The sequence below is a fragment of the Ursus maritimus genome, unplaced genomic scaffold (assembly GCF_017311325.1).
Source record: "Ursus maritimus isolate PB19 unplaced genomic scaffold, ASM1731132v1 scaffold_24, whole genome shotgun sequence".
Taxonomy (NCBI): domain Eukaryota; kingdom Metazoa; phylum Chordata; class Mammalia; order Carnivora; family Ursidae; genus Ursus; species Ursus maritimus.
In genome coordinates, this window is record NW_024424897.1 from 35036609 (window position 1) to 35055498 (window position 18890).

Here is an 18890-nt window from a genome sequence, read left to right on the forward strand (position 1 = left end):
TTTTTTTTTTAAAGATCTATTTGACAGAGAGAGAGAGGAGAAGCAGACTGTCCTGATGTGAGGCTCGATCCCAGGGACCTGGGATCATGAGCTGAGCCGAAGGCAGATGCTTAACCAATTGAGCCACCCAGGCACCCCACCGCCCATATTCCCTTTTCTTTTTTTTTTTTTTTTTTTTTTTAAGGTGTAAGAGGTTTTTTGGGGCACCTGGCTGGCCTAGTTGGTAGAGCGTGCAACTCTTGGTCTCAGGGTCGTGAGTTCCAGCCCCACGTTGGGGATAGATATTACTTAAAAAAAACATGAAAAAATTAAAAAATAAAATAGATAAAAGAGGTTTTAGAGATCCTGTAACTTAGACACTTAATATTTGCTTTTTCTTGGGGCGCCTGGGTAGCTCAGTCAGTTATTATTTGATGAAGACAAAAAACTGTAAGCCCCTAATCATGTTTTCATTATTTAATTTACTATTTTCAGTAAGCCATCAATTTTGAAATCTTTCTATACTCTTCAGTTGGTTCAGTCTTTGTGTAATGTATTTATTGGTATCTTAATTGTAACTCTCAACTGATTTATTCTCAGGCTTATCACCACACTGTAATGGTAGTGATTGTGGATATTCATCTAGCATGGAAGGGAGTGAAACAGGTTCTCGGGAGGGTTCGGATGTTGCCTGCACTGAAGGCATCTGTAATCATGATGAACACGGTAGGTTCAGATTAAGCTTCCCAAATATTTCTACTGCATGGCTGATTTAAGCACATAAATAAGAGATTATTGATTTTTGCAGGTGACGACTCCTGTGTTCATCACTGTGAAGACAAAGAGGATGATGGTGATAGTTGTGTTGAATGTTGGGCGAATTCTGAAGAGAACAACACCAAAGGAAAAAATAAAAAGAAGAAAAAGAAAAGCAAGATGTTGAAATGTGATGAACATGTAAGTGTTATAATTCTTAAACCTTTGCTGTTGAGGGGAGAGCAACTGATTTTCCTTGGAGTGGCAAGTCTGCAGCTTAGTTGCTAGTATTTATTATTGGAGAATGAGTACCTTTAGAATGCAGTTCCCTTTGGTTGCTCATCTTGTGAGTTTTGTATGCGTGTGTGTCTGATGACCAGCAGTCCGTGTGAGTCATAAGTCCAATTCATTCTTTTCATAATACTTTTTTTTTTTAAGATTTTATTTATTGATTTGAGAGAGAGCAAGAGCACGACAAGTGAGGGGCAGAGGGAGAAGCAGGCTCCCCGCCAAGCAGGGAGCTTGATGTAGGGCCTGATCCCAGGACCCTGGGACAATGACCTGAGCCGAAGGCAGACTCTTAACCGAAAGAGCCACCCAGGTGCCCCATTTTTTGTAATACTTTAAAATGAATTAGCAATGTAATTTTGAGCAGGTTGCTTGATGTTAGTTGTCCCATCTGTAAGGAGAGAATAGTCCCTATCAGGTTAAGTTCTGCGAAGATGAAATGAGATTACACTGATGGGTTAGCATAGCATCTGGTATGTACGTAAGCGCCTACTAAATGCCAGCTGCTGCTGTTACTCAGCATTCCTTCAAAAAAATTAACACACTGTTAGTTAACCCACCTTTTTTTTCCATTTCTTTAAAGAGTAATTGCTATTATTTCCTGCCTTTTTACCTGGGACATCCTTTGCTGTGGTTTCAGATCCAAAAGCTTGGAAGCTGTATTACAGATCCAGGTAATCGTGAGACCTCAGGAAATACCGTGCACACAGTGTTTCACCGTGACAAGACCAAAGATGCACATCCTGAAAGCTGTTGCAGTTCTGAAAAGGGTGGGCAGCCACTGCCTTGGTTTGAGCATAGGAAAAACATACCACAGTTTGCAGAATCTACAGAACCGTCATTTGGTCCTGATTCCGGAAAAGGTGCCAAGAGCTTAGTTGAACTCCTTGTAAGTAAGGATATCTTATTGTGAATAACTGATTGCTCACGGGGTAGAGGAGGGAAGGGATTATTTGAGAATTTTAAGTTGGGACTGGGAGGCTTTTAAGAAATTACGTGCAGTCTTTCATTATTTTTGGTGACTTCATTTCTGTTCTTCCCCTCCTGGTTTATGCAACTGCTTTAGAGCACATTTCCTTGTCCTCCTTTGTCTCAAAGGTAGGAGAGAATAGTTAGGAGAGGGGGATAGAGTTAGCGTTATTGTCCAGGAAGTCTGCCTCCTTGAAGAGGGTTATTTGTAAGCAAACTGCCTGAGTGGCCATTTATGGTGGCCAGTCTTCCAGACCAGGAGAATGCGTAGAAGCTGAACTAGAGCCCACCCACTCTTCTGAGTTACTGCCTTTCAGTTCATGTAGGATAAAAGCATCACTGAACTTGGAAAATCTTTTATATTGACTCTAAGTCTTGATACTTCAGATGAATTATGCCTGATTCCAAGCACCCCAGTACCTAGTTTGTGTGGAGCTTGGAGGAGGGGGAGAAAAAAGAAGGGTGGTATATCTTCTCTATAGTAGTTCAGCTCCTAATGGAACCAAATCCTTTAGAATAGTGTTTTCTTTTTTACGTGGTCGTTAAGTTTCAAAAGTTTTAAGAAGGTTGTATTTTACTTCATTTGTAGAGATAAAAGTTTCAACATAGGACCAGCCGGTTAAAAACCAGATCAGTCTGGTTATTTAAAATTTGGTAACTAGTTGTAACCATCTCTAGTCATTTTTTAAGGCAGAGACATGTTGGTAGTCTGTCAGGCTCATGGTTCTTCTAGGACAAATTACAGATTCAGTTTCAAACCAAGTTGAGTTGGATTTTATTCTTACTACTTTCTAAGACAAAATGACATGATGTTTGTTCTGTAAACAGTTCAATCAATCAAAGACTTGATGTGACTAAATTGAAATTAAAAGGCTAGACTGCCTTAATTTTTAGCTGTCCTCCATCAGCATAGTATTTTGCATTCTTAATATAAGTCATAATCTTAACTACTGCTTTAATTTGCAGGATGAATCTGAATGTACTTCAGATGAGGAAATCTTTATCTCACAAGATGAAATACAGTCATTTATGGCTAATAACCAGTCTTTCTACAGCAATAGAGAACAATACCGACAGCATCTGAAGGAGAAATTTAATAAATACTGCCGCTTAAATGATCACAAGAGGCCCATTTGTAGTGGCTGGTTGACAACGGCTGGAGCAAATTAAATAAATAAAATAGCTCTGTCTTTCAATGAAACACTCAAGATGACTACTGCGCCTTCTCTTTCAAAAAACTCTTAATTTAGTGACTTATGGCAAAATTTTATCTTAAATCAATGTGATTCTTTCTTGTTTTGGGAGACGGTGGAGGTAACCTCATTAGTTTGTTCTTTCTTCAGGCTTGTGTCTTTAGTTGCGTGGCTGCGCAGGCCTGCCATATGATTTAAGCCATCTCTCTTCATTAAATGTTTCTCTTCCTGTGAGACTTACTAAAGCAACTTAGTGGCAAAAAGTAATGTTGTACTTATACTTCTGTACAGAAATGACAATGAGCTGAATATATGGTTTTACAAAGTAGACATCCACTTGCGAAATGTTTGGATGTAATGTTAAAGCGCAATGTGCAAAATTTAAAATAAAGAATATTTATTAATACGCATAGTAAAAATTGGTGTACATGTTTCTACTTAATGTGTGGCAGTATTTTAATATTTGCCACTTTTGAACTCGGTAGTTGGCCAGTATTGATGTCAGATGAAGTGCAAATAAGGTTAGAGATTCAGATTGTTGAGAACAAAGTTCTACCCTTGACCAGAGTTGACAGCCAAGAAAAGCAGTTTCCAGTCTTCTGTTCTGAAAGAATAAATTTGCTGCAATACCTTTAAATACTGGCTAGCTAGCATCTTTCTCATGACATTGTTAATTGCTATTATTAAAAATTCCCTGATACCTAACATAAAGCATCTTAAATTCAGAGATTCGTATTGAACTAGAAGAATGAAAACAGAACTTGGCAGAATTTCCACCAGGGGTTGCCTGAGAAGGAATTACTCTAGCATGTAGACCTGGGACTAGAAGGCTGCACCCAGGACTAACTACATTGCAGTCCGTAAGTGCATGCTCCTTATCTGGTTTCCAACAATAAAGTCACTGTGGCATTACTGTTTACTGCTTCCATAAGCTGTGTGTGAATACTGAAGGAGAGAGAGTCTCCCAAGACTAGCATTTGGCTGCCATTTAAAAGGTTGAGCCAGTAGTTCAGTAAACACATGTGCTTAGAGCTTTGTGTCTGCATGTTGATAATACTCGGTGGGCAGCAGGCGGCAAAGAGTGGGACAGTACCTCTGTGCAGTGGGGATGGAATGAATTTTATGGGCTATTTAATCAGATTTCGGGTGGGCAACAGCAGAAGCTTAGATTTAATTTTTATAGATGGTGGCATTTCTTTGATACACCCCTCAGTTGTCTTTTTTTTTTTTTTTTAAGATTTTATTTATTTATTTGACAGAGAGAGAGACAGCCAGCGAGAGAGGGAACACAAGCAAGGGGAGTGGGAGAGGAAGAAGCAGGCTCCTAGCAGAGCCTGATGTGGAACTCAATCCCACCGGGATCACGCCCTGAGCCAAAGGCAGACGCTTAACGACTGTGCCACCCAGGCGCCCCTTCAGTTGTCTTTTCAAATCTAAGTGTTATATAGGGATGGGGCAGAAGTAAAATGAGTCTGACCTTTGTTCACTTTCATCCTGGAATCCAGAAAAAAATGATCACGAACCCCCACAGCCATGGGCTCTGAGCCCAAACCTCTCTTCACTGCCTTTGCAGTTAAGTTTTCTCTTGAGATCCCTAAAAGCAAGGGCTGGTTTTATTTTATTTTAATCTTTATCCTTGGGCCAAACACATGAGTACTTGGTGAATGAAGCTGCATTTACTGCTTATACCATTGCTTGCAGTGAAGGGATTCCTTAGAGGTGTTTTTTCTTTGGAAGGATGACTATATTAAAAATGCAGAGGTAAGGAAGGCAGTTTCCAGAGCTTTGATGGAACATCCTGGGTGGTCAGAGAGCAAAGTGAATTCTGAGCAAAACCGAAGAAGAGACAAAGGGAAGAATGAAGTGAAGGCAGTTTAGGAGCATATCCCCTGACCTAAGACTGGACAGTTTGAAGTCCAGACCATGTTTCACCCCTTTCTGTCTCCGTATAGTCATTTATAAAATGAAGACTAATAAGTAGTATCTTACAGGGCTGCCGTGCATATTTGTTAATATACTTAAAGGGCTTAAAAGTGCCCATTATACAGCGCTCAATAAATACTAGCTTCTTGCTTTAATCTTTGGTATACATAGTGATTTGTTTCATCGGGGGTGGGAGGGTCTAGGACGGTTGGAGACAGGTCAATAAACGTGTATTTGGGGATATTTCCATTTTTAACTGAGTTCTCATTCTGGTAACGCCGAGGGATCAGGTAGGGTTGAGAGTCTCTCAAGGTAACTGGGCGGTGATAGCTGAGACACTCAGCCTTTTCTGGGCTGAACCCTTCCCATCAGCCACCGGGGGCGTTGGAGTCACCTTAAGTGCCCTTAATTTCTCTTCCTGACCTTAGGGCTCAGGAACTGGGAAGGGAGACTGAACACTGAGCAGGGGTACGTGCGGCCTCGGGCCTGGGGCAAACCCCCACTAAACCTCGGTTTCCCTGCCCCTCTGGGAAGCAGAAGCACAAGCTCCCAGGACACTGCAGCGCGGGCCGGCGCCGCGGGAAGCGTGGTTTCCCACCTCCCGCCAGGCTTGGGGCGGGGCCGGAAGGGGCGGGGCGGCCAAGCCGCGACAGTCCAGCGGCTGGATGTGGCGGCGGGTCGCGGGGGAGCGGAGGGTGGAGCCCCAGCCTGGGGCCCGGCAGAATGGAGGCGGGTTCAGGCGCGGCTCGGAGAGGGCCAGATCCGCGGCTACAGCGGCCGCGGCGGTAAGCGAAGAGCTGCCGAGCCTCTGCGACCCGGGGCGGAGCTCCGCGATCCAAATGTCCGGCTTGCGGAGCGAGGTGTGCGGGCGGCTCGGGACCACCGCCAGGGCTGGCATGGAGCGGTGGCGGGACCGGCTGGCCTTGGTGACGGGAGCTTCGGGGGGCATCGGCGCGGCTGTGGCCCGGGCGCTGGTCCAGCAGGGACTGAAGGTAGTGGGTTGTGCCCGCACCGTGGGCAACATCGAGGTAAGTCCCCGCCGGGGAGAGGGTCGTTCTGGGAGGCGTCGTTTCGGCCGGGGTAGGGTCTGGGTGGGAGAGGCGGAGTGACCGGAGCCAGGCTGCGACGCTGCCCTCCCCTGCCCTTCCCTGCCTGCCACCCCAAGGCCATTTGCAACGGGATCAGAGGGGGAGGGATGGATACCTAAGGCCTCCTACTTCCCTTTTATAAAGTCCCGTCTCTTAAGGAGCCCCCCTACCTACCTGACAGCCTCTACTCCACTGTACCAGATCTCTGACTCCTTGGCATCTTTCTCCCTGCCTATCTGCCTGCCCAGGTAGGTTGAGGAAAGGGGAAGCCAGAGATCAGGGCCTGCTAGGCAGCCAGGGAGAGAAAGAAAGCTTTCTGGCCTCAGGGGTGAATTGGCTACTGTATTGTTTCCTCTAGTCCTCGCCCACAAAGCCGAGCAAAGTGGCTGGGCAGCCAGATGAACAGCGGCTAGAGGTTTTGGTCATGATGATTTTTTTTACCCAGGGCAGGGTGGGGTTGGGGTGGGAATGGAGCTTCTCGGAAGAGACTCTCCCTCTCCTTCCTCACCCCTACCCAGTGGTATGTGCACAGATAGACCTTTCTCCAATTTCACTGTCCTAGGTGGGACTGAGGAGGTGAAATAGGGTGCGGAATATGTGAGCCCTGAGGGGACGAAGCAGTGTGGAACTCCTGGTTTTTCTCTTAACCTGGGGTTGGGAGCCCCAAGATGTGAGCAACAAGAGCTCAGAGAAAAATGAAATGAAGTTGGCCATGTTGTAACAGGAAGGAAGAAGACTAGAAGTTTCCATCATAGGTCATCTTTGGATTTGCTCCTGGCAGGAATCACTCGGGGTTTGGGCCAGTGCTTAGCTGCAGGGCATTATCTTCACCATTGCCCAAAGTCCCTGCGTAAGGAGGCCTTGGGTGGGGACAGAGGGAGAAGGTGTACCGGAAGGAGGGCTGTCCCCTCCCCTGCTGCTGACCAAAGGTACACTTTATAACTGCCTAGATAGTCCCAAGGTCACCCGGCTACACCACTGCCCTAGTCTACCCCTCCCTTTCTCCTAATCTGGGGAGCTCAGGGCCCAGCCCCAGCCTTAGAGCCTAGACGATCAGACCAGGACTTAGACCGCTGGATTCCTTAATTCTAAAGCCACTGCTGCCTTCTCTTCTACTCCCCCACCCCAAACTAGCCAGAAAAGGGGGTCCCTGAGCTCCAAGGGGATCCTCAGCCTGCTCACCCAGCCCCAGGATGACTCCTTTAATGAGGGGGAAATGCCTGTGCTGTGAGGGGACAGACATGGTTTCCGGTCATTTCTGAGGATAGATCTGGACAGGTGGGACAATGAGAAGGCAGTGACAGGGAGGGATATGTCCCCAGGCCCTCCAATGTGGCTTTCCTGCGGGGATTTGAGTCTGGAGGTGGAAGGGAGAAGTTGCATGCCAGGGGAAGGGAGAATCCCAGGCTTCCTTAGTTTGCTTTTATTGGTTGATACTAAGAGTGTGAATTCTGGCCTCTGACAGAGAGAAGCCCTATCTCCTGAGGTGGTTGTGAGCAGGTGGAAGGGGGGTCAGGGGGCCTTCTAAGTCCCAGAGGACCAAACCTTTTGAACTCTTGGAAAGTTAAAGCAGAAAAGAATCTCTAGGTCACCTGATCCAGCCCTTTAATTCCCATCTTGATTTGGGGAGGAAGGGGTTCGAGGCCAGGGTGGTTGGCCAAGCTCGCCTTCCTCTACGGCACCTCCTACCCCCCAACTCTCTCCCTCCCACACATGTCCGGTCACCTTCACAAGGCTCAGGTGCCCAGTCACTGGCCTTCAAGGCCACATAGCTTGGTTTCTTCCTGCTTCTGAATGTCCGCGTCCCTTACAGCTGCCTCCCAGGGGCTCTGCTTCCTCCGGTGTTTGTCTAAGGGCTCCTCAGTGTGCTGACGTCCCTGTTGATACCCTGGGGCTGCCCAAGGTCACCTGCCACCCGACTTGCCTCATCACATCCCCAGAAATTTGGGGGTGGGGGACGGTACACTGTGGGACAGAGGGAAAGAATCTGGCCTGACTTCCTCAGCTTCCCTAGAGCTAGGCTGACGGGAGCCTGGCAGTTGGGCCCAGCTTGAAGCCAACTGGCTGCACTCTGTGGAGGGAGGATGACAGTTCAGACCTAGGCCCTCTGGGAGGGACTGGAGGAGGCAGCAGGAGAGGAGAGAATCCCGGAGTGACCAGCTCAGCGACTCTTGGCACTGGTGGAAGAAGCATGGGTGGGGTGAGAGGTGCAGCTTACCTGTGAGCAGAGAAGGGGCTCCTGTTGGAGGAGAGGCAGAAGAAAGAGAGGTCATGCTATTCCTAGGACCCCTGGCTCCCCTCTCCCTTCTCTGAATCGAAGACTCGAGTTTATCAGGAGATTCCTGCACTGATGATCTCAGCTCCCCTGGGTCCCCCTCAGGGGGTGCTCGTGATCCCCTGGACTTTGACCCAAGAGGACCAGTAGGCCCAACATCTATGTGGCTGGAAGGTGGCTGCCAAAGGAGCGAGTTCTCTGAGTGGTGACAGCGGAGGAAGGCTGTCTTGGGCGGGAAGGTGTGGGAGTGAGCAGCTCACCCCAGTTAGCCCCCTGTTGGGTTTCATAGGAGCTGGCTGCCGAATGTAAGAGTGCAGGCTACCCCGGGACTTTGATCCCCCACAGATGTGACCTGTCCAGCGAGGAGGACATCCTCTCCATGTTCTCGGCTGTCCGCTCTCAGCATAGCGGTGTGGACATCTGCATCAACAACGCTGGCTTGGCCCGGCCTGACACCCTGCTCTCAGGCAGTACCAGCGGCTGGAAGGACATGTTCAATGTAAGGGCTGCAGGCCTGGAGGGAGGGGCTGGGGGGAGAGTGAGGAGCCAGGGCTTTGTGAACCAGAGGGCTGCTCGGGGGGCACATCTCGCAAGAGTGATCTTTGGGTTCCTACCTAGAGAACCTTGACTCTCCCCTTGCTTCTTTCCTTTCCAAAGGCATAATGAATGGATGAATGGCCATGTCTTTTGTTCTTCTTTCCTTCGAGCCCCTTAAAGGGGCAGTTTGTAAAGTCCAGGCTGATTTCCTTCGACTGAAAGAAAGACTGGTAGGGAAGAGAACTGTTCATTGAATGCCCCCACGTGTCAGTACCATGCTGAGTGCTTGGGAACATGGTCTTACAGGCCGCAAAGGAAGCAAGAGGCAGGAGATGAGGTTCTCACCCAGCCCTGCCGCTCACTGTGCGGCTTCAGGCAGGACGTTACCCTCTATGAGCTGCAGTCTTGTCACATTTAATTGGGGTGAACACACCTATACCATCACTATCTAGGGCCGAAACTCCAGTGTCCCCTGGGGCCAGGTAAATACCTAAATGAGGGAGGTGAGTCAGGTGGAGTCTGCAGTAAATGGGGGAGCACACGGCCAAGTGCAAGGGTGGCTGCTGACGTCCAGCTTCGCTGTGGTGGTGCAGTGTGGGTCCAGCGTGGCAGATCTGATGGTTTCTTTGAGAGGAGTAGAGAGCCTGGGTTTTTAGATGACATCCTACCCCTCCCATGTACCAAAACCTCAGCTCCATAAGGGAAAGGATTTTTTTTTAATGAAGATTTTTTATTTATTCATTTGAAAGAGACAGAGCAAGTGAGAGCACAAGTGGGGGGGAGGGGCAGGGGGAGAGGGAGAAGCAGACTCCCCGCTGAGCAGGGAGGGAGCCCCGTGCGGGGCTCGATCCCAGGACCCCGAGATCATGACCTGAGCCGAAGGCAGAGGCCTAACGGACTGAGCCACCCAGGCGCCCTAGGGCAAGGCTTTTTGTCTGGTTTATTCTCTGTTATATAGTCTCAGCCCATCATAGACACTCAGTAGATAGTAGATATATTTGAGGGAATGAAACCTTCCAGTACATGTTGGGAGTGAATTAAAAGTGTTTTAAAATTTTGTATGGACCAAACACAGCCTTCAGGACATGGGTTTTCAACCCGTAGACTATATTATGGGGCAATATTAGGGTATAAAAGTATCCTGAGAAGTTGGAAGCAGTGTCTACATGGGGATGCTTCTTTTCCCATGATTGATTGAGCACTCAAGAGGTGCTTGGGCCTGGAAACGAACAATGAACGTTGAGACAATGAGCCGTGAAAATGAGGCACTACCCCTGTCCTCAGAGAGCCCTCTGGGAAATCTGAGTTGTGGTCCTCACCTGCAATTAGTGGGTCTCTAAACCTGGACTTCAACTTCCACATCTGTAAAATGAGGGATTTATATTGGATCCTTAAGACCCTTTCAGGTTCAACATTATATATCCTATTAGGATCATCTTCTGAGACCTCTACCCCCACTCCACCAGACGTAGGAGAATCACTCCCCCTGGTCCCAGGGGACTTGTTTCTCCTGCTCCATCTGTCCTCAGAGTTGAGTTGTCTGCCTCAGAAACACGTTACTAAGAGGACCAGAAACAGGGCTGAAAGCCTCTCGTGTCCTTCTGCCATGAATGCTGAGCCGGGTTCACGCCAAGTGTTCTGTCCCAATGCCTGGCTCTGACACCTGATAAAGAGAAACATCTAATGTCCTGGCTGATCTTGTGTCTTCTCGGGAGGAGAGACGTGAGGACCTGCTGAAAGCTTTATCTCTGCTTGTCCTCATGGGGGAGGGGTGGGGCTCAGCAGGAGCTTTAGAGCTGAGATACTTCTTCAGGCCTTTGTTCTATGAAGGGTGGGGATTTGGGGTCACCTCTGGCACAGGCCAAGGAAGACAGAAAGCCCTCATGTGCTTGGGAGGTCCCCTGCCATCCTGTGACCAGTTACCCCACCCCTGAAGAGTCTCTGCGCCGAGTCTTGTAGATGGAACGGAAGGGGAAGGAAGGAAGGAAGGGAGGGAGGGAGGGAGGGAGGGAGGAAGGAAGGAAGGAAGGAAGGAAGGAAGGAAGGAAGGAAGGAAGGAAGGAAGGAAGGTAGGTCTCTGCTTGTAGTCGGCAGGGGAGAGGACAGGAAGGCAGCCGAGAGTACTCGGTAGGGCGGGGAGAGGCTAGGGTCTGTGTGCTTGAGGAGAGACATTTTTAAAGCCATCTTAGGAAGGGTTTAGAAGAGGTGTTTGGGGAAGAAAAGAAGATGTTCTCTAAGGCCCATGTTCTGTTGTTTGCAGAGGAGACAGCCAAGACAGGGAGGGTTCTGGGGTCATGGATGGGGTTGGGGGTTGTCCATTCCTGTTTACAGAAAGTGTGAGGGGGTTCACCCGGGGAGAGGAGCTACCACAGCTGTCAGCTGGGGCTGGTGGCTTTAGGGGGAGGCAAGGTACCCTGGAGCCACGGGTGGTCTCTGACAGGACCTGGACACTGTTTTGGAATGCCACCCTCCCTGGGCGGGGGGTGCTCTGCGGCTCTGTTACCTGCTCGGATGGTGCCAAGCTGGAGCCACCCCCTTGCCCCCCGGCCTGCAGGTGAACGTGCTGGCCCTCAGCATCTGCACCCGGGAGGCCTACCAGTCCATGAAGGAACGCGAGGTGGATGATGGGCATATCATTAACATCAACAGGTGAGGCGGTGGCCGAGGGCTAAAGCTAGATCACCACTCACCCACCAAGCCGGGTGACCAAGCGGAGTGATCTGTTGCAGCTCATTTGACCTCTGCGGAGGTCAGTTTCACTGGTGGTAAAGTAGGGATTTAATACCTGGTTAATAGCCAAATGGCTCAATGATGGTGAGGGAAAGAATAAGGTATATCAAGTGCCAGCCCCTAACTGGACTTCCAGGGAGCACAGGGACTGCAGGAGCTGCTTGAATCCCAGAAGCTACCTTAGTGGGCCCCCAGGGTGTCCTCCAGAGGTCCCCTTGGGCAGGCTTCTGTGTGGCACCCAGGTGGCGGGTCTGACTGGTGCAGCAGCGGGCATGGCTGCTCTCTCAGCCACTTCACTCTCTTCTTTCCCCTTCCCTCCGTCCACCCAGCATGTCTGGTCATCAAGTGTCACCCCACTCCGTGATCCATTTCTATAGTGCTACCAAGTATGCCGTCACCGCGCTGACAGAGGGACTGAGGCAAGAGCTTCGGGAGGCCCAGACCCACATCCGAGCCACGGTGAGGGTGCGGCCTGGGCCTGGTGGGGACAGTGTGGGCACAGGTCCTCCCCACCCCGTGCAAACACTGCTCAGGGTGTGCTGCTGGGAGCGTGAGGGGCACAGGCTCCTGGGCTCTGCCGCCGCTTGTATGACCCTGCCCAGTCCTTGACTGAGGGGGGAGGGGGCTGACTGGATGGGCACGCAGTGGGTGAGACTGAGGGAAAGCAAGGGGGTGGGAAAGCATGGCTAGAAAGCCAGACTCTGGGCTCTTTCCTCCAAGGCCGCAGGACCCTGGGCAGCTCACTCAGCACCTCCAAGCCTCAGCCTTCTCACTCGTAAAATGGAGACAGTGACCCCCTAACCTGGCTATGACATTTTAAGGGACACTGTCCTAAAACCCTCACATGATAAGGGCTCTGCAGGTGGCAGGTGTCACTGTGATCATCGCAGCTTTGGGAGGACGAGGTGGCTGCCGGACATCGGGCAGCTATCACTTGGAAGCAGGGGCCTCCACAGTCTCCATCCCTCCCTCCCCAAGGCCTGGCCTGTGATTGGGGTGGAGGTGGGGCTCGGCTCAGCGCCTGAGCAGGCCCTCTCTGTTGGTCCAGTGCATCTCTCCAGAAGTGGTGGAGACACAATTCGCCTTCAAACTCCACGACAAGGACCCTGAGAAGGCAGCTGCCACCTATGAACGCATAAAGGTGGGGCCTCCCTCTGGGACGGCTGAGCCACTCCCTCCGTAAAGGCAGAGGGAACCCTGGCCTTTAGACCGCACCCTTCTAGCCAGCCTGTCGCCCCTTCTGGAGGGCAGGGGTGGGGACGAAGATGTCGGAGAGGAGGTCAGAGGTGGGAGGTCCATTCTGCCCTCCCTCACCCCTTTCCTCTGCTGCTCTCCAGTGTCTCAAGCCCGAGGATGTGGCCGAGGCTGTCATCTATGTCCTCAGCACCCCTCCACACGTCCAGGTGAGTCTGGCCTTGACTGCCCACCCCCTGGAAGAGCCCAGCCATCCTCAGAGGAGGACAGCAGGGAGGCCTTAGGGGGAGGGGAGAACATCCTGGCTGCCTCAAGCCTTGTGCCTTCCAGCAGATTGGAGACGTCCAGATGAGGCCCACGGAGCAGGTGATCTAGTTTCCTGTGGGAAGCTCTGCCTTCCCTCCCCGCCCCTCATGGCTTGGCTCCTGCCTCTGGATTTTAAGTGTTGATTTCTGGACTCCTGGATTCTGCTTCCTTTCCCCACCCCACCAGGGGCTAGAAAATCTGTTTGAAGTTTTTATATCTCACAAATCATTTCTATCACAAATACGGACAGTGGGCTGGGGAGAGGAGGTGGTGTCCCTGATTTTTTTACCTGTTAACTCATTCTTGGTCCCCTTAGGCTCCTTGGCCTCTGTTTGCTCTCTTCGGTCTCTTCCTTTTGACCTGGGGAAGGGACTGTGGCCAAAAAGGGGGCTTCCCCCTGTCCCTCAGGGAGGAGGTGGCAGAGAGAAGCCCTCACCTTCTGTCTGAATGGTTATCCAAGGCTCCAGGCTTCTTCCTCTCCCGGCCCTACTGCCCCCGTCGCCCCTTCACTTCCCTCATCCCAGTTCTCCAGCCCAATCTTGGCTTCTCAGCTCCCGCTGGGGTCATCACTCCACACTGACTATGGCAGCTGAATACTAGGGCCTGCCTCCCAAGTGGATTTCACTGTGATAATTAAAAAAGAAAAATTGCAACAACCTACCTTGGCTTCTGGAGTGTCTTTCAGTTCTTTGTCCTTTTCCGTGATCAGGGGTGGTTGTGCCTCAGAATTTCTTCCAGGTGAGTGGGAAGGTGGGTGGATTCGGGGCATCACTCCTGGAGTGTGGATTGCTTTAGGTAGCAGACGTAGGTTTGGGTTGGGTCTTGAAGATGGGTAGGAGTTTGCCAGCCAGGAGAGGGGACAACAGTGGAGAGGAGGGTGGGAGGCTGACTGAGCAGGCGGTATTGTGGGAACAGCACGGAACGTCGCGCGGAGGTGAGATGGGGCTGAAAAGAAAGCTCCTACCTGGATCACCCGAGGTCTGAGTGCTGAGCAAGGAGACTGCGCATTACCTGTGGGCGGAGGGCATCAGTGGGCTTGTCGGCAGGTGCGGGACAGGCACAGAGCTGTCACTTAGAGAATCAGCCGCCACGGGATAGGAAGTTACTGCTGGGGTCCTGCTGACTGATGCTGAGGGTTTGACAAGGCAGTGGAGGTGCAGAGGAGGGGCTGGATGCAGAAGTTTCTACGGAAAATCACCAGCGCCGGGTGGTGGCCTGGATGCGGGGAGGGAGTCACCACGACTGACCTGGTTGAACACATGCCCTTAAAATGGTCTTTGCTGGTGCCTGGGTGAGACCTCCAGCCTCCTGGAGTGTCTTGGGACCTGGAAGGGCGCAGAATGAAGTCGCCGGTAGGGGAGGCTCGGCGGGGGGCGGGTACAGAGAAGGCCGCCGCTCAGCCAGCCCTGCTGGAGGCGCTGTGGGCTCGGCCTGGCGGCCGGGCATGCGCAGTGCGTCGGCGGGCCCGGGGTCAGCAGCCTGAACCCGGAAGCGGGGTAGCCCACGTGGGAGGCGGGGCGGGGCCGCAGGGTTAGGCTACGAGGCTGTGGGTAGTCTGCGGTAGTGGGCAGGCCGTTCGTCCCCTTCTCCCGTGTTGGGGACCGGGGAGCGGGCCCTGGCGGGAGTGAGCGCTCCTGATTACGCTGCAGGGGCATTGACCATGGCCCTGCTCTCGGCCGTCGGGGGCGCGACCTGGCGTTGCTCAGGTCGCCTCCCCGCGCTTCATTTCTCCGGAGCGGCGCGGCGTGGGGAGCGGCCAGGCGGGGAGGAGCTGAGCCGCCTGCTACTGGATGACCTGGCGCCGACCCCGCGCTCTGCGGGGAGACTGGAGCTTCTGTTTGGCCTGTCCCCTTGTCTCCTGGCCCTGCGGGCAGCCCGTCGCCGCGTGGCCAGGCTCCTGCTCCAGGCCGGCAGGTCCGGGTTGCAGGGGGAGCGGGCCGAGCTGCTCCGGGCGGCAGAGGCGCGGGACATCCCAGTTCTGCGGCCCAGAAGGCAGAAGCTGGACGCCCTGTGCCGCTCTCAGGTCCACCAGGGTGTCTGCATGGAGGTGAGCCCGCTGAAGCCTCGGCCTTGGACCGAGGTCGGGGAGGCGAAGCCAGGCGACGACCCCCAGCAGCTGTGGCTCGTCCTCGAGAGGATCCAGGATCCCCGGAATTTTGGGGCCGTGCTGCGTTCTGCTCACTTCCTCGGAGTGGATAAAGTCATCACCAGCGGGAGAAACAGGCACGGACGTCCCTTAGTCCCCACGTGCCCTAGTTTGGGGCACAGCCGAGTTTCTAAGCACTTTGATCCTTGATCCCCTCAGCCAGGCCTCCCCATCGGCAGAATTCTCACTCTTAACCCTCGGGGGCCAGGGGGAGGGCAGGGCACCGGGTTTGCGATTACCCAGCTTAATGCGAGGCGTGGGGAAATTTGCAGCTGCCCCCTCACCCCAGTAGTCAGCAAGGCCAGCGCGGGAGCTATGGAGGTGATGGACGTGTTCTCCACTGATGACCTGGCCGGTTTTCTACAGGTAATGGCGGGGAGAGGGGCGGTGGGTAAAGGAGAAGAAATGAGCCAAGCTCAGTCTCTCCAAGGGTACTCATCCAGCAGCTGATGGAGGAAGGAAAGGATGCCAACATCCTTTCCTACGTCCTTCTAAATCCCTTTGGGAAGGGAAGGATCCTGGAATTTTTGAAACCATAAGTAGAGCAGAATCTGAAGTTAGAGACTTCTTAGCTTCATTCCCCTTACCTCACTCCTTCCCCAGGCATAACTCTTGGCCCCGGAAGCTAGCGTACCTCAGAGCCTCACTGCCTTCTCAGTAGTTTGTCAGTAAATGTTTTTTGTTCAGCTATGAGAAGTGGGATGGCAGGAGTCATGCATTCGCTGAGTAGAGGCGAGCTCGAAAGGCACTTTGAACAAGGACAGACTAATCTATGCCTTTCTCCTCCCTCCACCCCCACAAAAAACCAAAAACCCAAACAAACTACCACCACCACCACCACCACCAACAACAACAGCAAATTTTAATATTCAGGAAGGGGTAAACCAAAGAAACTCCTCTTCTGGTCCAGGTTTTGGTCTTCCGCTGTGCTTCTCTTGTTGGACACAAGGGGGCAGTCTTGCCTTGCATTTGGCTGCTCCCTTGCGCAGCTGCCCCCTCAGGGCAGTGAGGCCCAGTCCTTGGATCTCTGTCCTGTTAATGTGTTCATTTCTTAGTCTCATCCAGTCTCAAGGCTTTAAACCCATCTATACTTGGATGCCTCCCAAATGTATATCCTAGCCTGGATCTTACTCGTGAGCCCCAGATTCAGCAGCTGCTGTTGTGGTCTGAGGGGCATTTCAGACTTCACATTTCCAGAGCTGAGCACTTCCTTCTGTAGACTTGCCAGCTCAGTCGATGGTGACTGCGTCCCGAAGCCGTGGTGGCCTTGATTCTTCTTCCTGCTGTCACACCCCGTGGCCCAGCTGTCCTCAGTTTCTTTTTGGTTTTACCTTGAAGTTATTTTTGTATTCCCACCAATCCTCACCATCTCTGCAGCTCTCCCACTGTGGAACAGGCCACTGTCCTCTCTTGCCTGCTTATTGTGGAAATGTCCTCACCAGTCTCCTTCTGCTGTTGGCTCTCAGCATAGCCGGCAGAGTGATTCTGTGGAAACATGCCAGACCATCTTACTTCTCTGCTCAAAACCTTTCACAGCCTTTATAGCTCTCCCAGAGCAAAGCCAGAGTCCTTCCAGTGGCCTTTGTTCCCTCTCCTGTCCCCACGGCTCCCTCCCTGCGGGCCACCACCTTGCCCGTCCATCGCTCCTCACATGTGTCCCATAAGCACCAGCCTCTCAGCCTTTGCATTTACTCATCTCTGCCTAGATTAATCCTCCCCCAGATGTCAACACAGTACTCTTCATCCCCTTCAGTTCTGCCCTCCGGTGTCACCTCAGTGAGGCCCTCCCCAATCACCTTTCTGCTGGGTGGCTGGGATTTTGGCCTGTTTTGTTCCCTGCCCTGTCCCCAGAGCCTAGAACAGAGCCTGCCCATTCTAGGGGCTTAATAACTGTTGACTGAATTGAGTGGATCAGCGAAGGAATGACTGTATGGGCAAGTCTGGCCCCTTGCCTGGGGCTCTGAGGAAGGTTTGGTGTGCTAGAACTTGATTTCTTCTTGTCAGGCCAAAGCCCGGGAGGGCTGGCTCGTGGCTGGCACGGTGGGCTGCCCAGGGCCTGAGATTTCCCCGTCCTCTGAGATCCCCATCACAAGCTGCTTGGAGTTCCTCTGGGACCGGCCTACTCTCCTAGTGCTGGGTAGGTACACTCCCCCGCTTTTCTGTGTTCAGATGTGCATGTCCCAAGTGCCTGCGCGTCCAGCTAGGACATCCTTAACCCTGTGCCTCCGTGTCCTGCAGGTAATGAGGGCTCTGGTCTGTCCCTGGCAGTGCAGGCCTCCTGCCAACTTCTGCTGACCATCCTGCCTGGCCGGCAGCTGCCTCCTGGACTTGAGTCCTTGAATGTTTCCGTGGCTGCAGGTGAGTCTACTGTTGCCCGACTTCCTGCCCTCTGATCACACGGGTGCAGCTCTTTCACCCCAAACAAGTTTCTCTGTCTTTCTCTGTCTCAGTCACTTTATGTGCCAAATGGGGAAAGTGCGTCCTTTTAAGGATGAAATGAGGAGCGCTGGTGTGTGGTCCTTCCTCTTCTCTGTCCTCTCCCTTCCCTTTGTCCTTTTGTCTGTCGGTGCAGGAATTCTTCTTCACTCCATCTGCAGTCAGAGGAAGGGTTTCCCTGTGGAGGGGACGAGAGAGCACCTTCTCCAAGACCCCCGAGAACCCTCAGCCACATCAGAAGGGCCCGGAGTGGCGCGGCACCCAGGACTGTCCTCGGGGTCAGAACAAGAGAGGCAGAATGGGAGCTGACTTGGACTGAGTTGTGTGTGCTGGAGGGCACACATTCCCACACGCTCGAATGTGCGGAGTCTCTTGCCCGAGGGTGTACAAGCCCCCTGTAGATGAACCACTGTCTTGGGGGGCAGGGAGCTCTGCAGTAGAGACCAGAGGAAATTTGTTTCCTCTTCTGATTTTGGACTTGGGGTTGGAGGTGGCGGCTGCTTCATCTCCAGGGTGTGCTGGGTCTCTCCTGGGCCCTGCCTGGAAGTTGACATCAGAAGGGAATCAGGCAGCCCAGTCCACGTGTCCTGTGCCTCTTGAACCAGTGTGAGAATATAAAAGGAGGCCTGGATTCCTCTTGTGGGTGAGACAGGTACAAATCCAGGCTCAAACCCTGCCCCACTGGGGGCCTTGAGCACATGGCTTCCTCCGTAGGCACCTGCCTCCCAGGGCTCTTTGTGAGGATCAAATAAAATCACCTGGGCCGTTCTGCCCTGTTCCTCCACGAGGTGGCAGCCTCGCTCTTTGATCCACAGTCTCTTCTGGCAGCTTTTGCAGCCTGCTAGGGAGATGCTTGGCGGTGGCCTCCGGAGAGGCAAGGGAAAGATTAGCAAACACCTCTCACCTCACTGGCCCTCCAGAACCCCTCACCAGCGACTCATCGGTGCACCTCTGAGCAAGGATCGGATGAACCAGAGTCCTGGCCTTTGGTTCTGTGAAGTACCACAGGGTTGCTGTGGATTGCACAACCCGGATGGGTTTGGTCCTCCTCCCACGGGGTCCCACAAATG

The 18890-nt window shown here is 52.3% G+C and overlaps 3 protein-coding genes and 1 long non-coding RNA gene across 11 annotated transcripts in view; 3 read left to right on the top strand and 1 right to left on the bottom strand.

Annotated features, from left to right (window-relative positions):
• GGNBP2 (gametogenetin binding protein 2) overlaps positions 1-3200 on the top strand; it is a 30406-nt gene extending 27206 nt beyond the window's left edge. For both annotated transcript variants that reach the window (XM_040640944.1, XM_040640946.1), the window contains exons 10-13: positions 580-705; positions 788-936; positions 1664-1912; positions 2959-3200. In XM_040640944.1, the coding sequence (XP_040496878.1) occupies positions 580-705; positions 788-936; positions 1664-1912; positions 2959-3162 (728 nt within the window). In that variant the 3' untranslated portion in view covers positions 3163-3200. The remainder of the gene's footprint in view (positions 1-579; positions 706-787; positions 937-1663; positions 1913-2958) is intronic.
• A 2541-nt stretch (positions 3201-5741) lies between these two features.
• DHRS11 (dehydrogenase/reductase 11) lies at positions 5742-13898 on the top strand. The gene is made up of 7 exons (XM_008695593.2): positions 5742-6136; positions 8761-8970; positions 11563-11657; positions 12068-12197; positions 12787-12879; positions 13076-13141; positions 13266-13898. Exons 1-7 carry the CDS (start codon positions 5774-5776, stop codon positions 13305-13307), a joined length of 999 nt encoding a protein of 332 aa, XP_008693815.2. The 5' UTR covers positions 5742-5773; the 3' UTR covers positions 13308-13898.
• LOC121105031 lies at positions 9837-14650 on the bottom strand. 5 transcript variants are annotated; one of them, XR_005837472.1, is made up of 4 exons: positions 14486-14650; positions 14203-14249; positions 13900-14012; positions 9837-10671 (listed from the first exon to the last, which is right to left on the bottom strand). It is a non-coding gene; the product is annotated as an uncharacterized LOC121105031 (long non-coding RNA). The 5 variants fall into 5 exon arrangements; XR_005837469.1 differs by having other exon boundaries at positions 13900-14027; XR_005837471.1 differs by having other exon boundaries at positions 13900-14059.
• An 87-nt stretch (positions 14651-14737) lies between these two features.
• MRM1 (mitochondrial rRNA methyltransferase 1) overlaps positions 14738-18890 on the top strand; it is a 39378-nt gene continuing 35225 nt past the window's right edge. Inside the window, exons 1-5 of one of the 3 annotated variants that reach the window (XM_008695592.2) lie at positions 14738-15461; positions 15657-15750; positions 17389-17521; positions 17623-17742; positions 17957-18604. In XM_008695592.2, coding sequence (XP_008693814.2) covers positions 14899-15461; positions 15657-15750; positions 17389-17521; positions 17623-17742; positions 17957-18129 — 1083 coding nt within the window. In that variant the 5' untranslated portion in view covers positions 14738-14898 and the 3' untranslated portion in view covers positions 18130-18604. Of the gene's footprint in view, positions 15462-15656; positions 15751-17388; positions 17522-17622; positions 17743-17956; positions 18605-18890 lie in introns of those variants that run through there. The other 2 variants (XM_040640947.1, XM_040640948.1) reach the window with 2 other exon arrangements.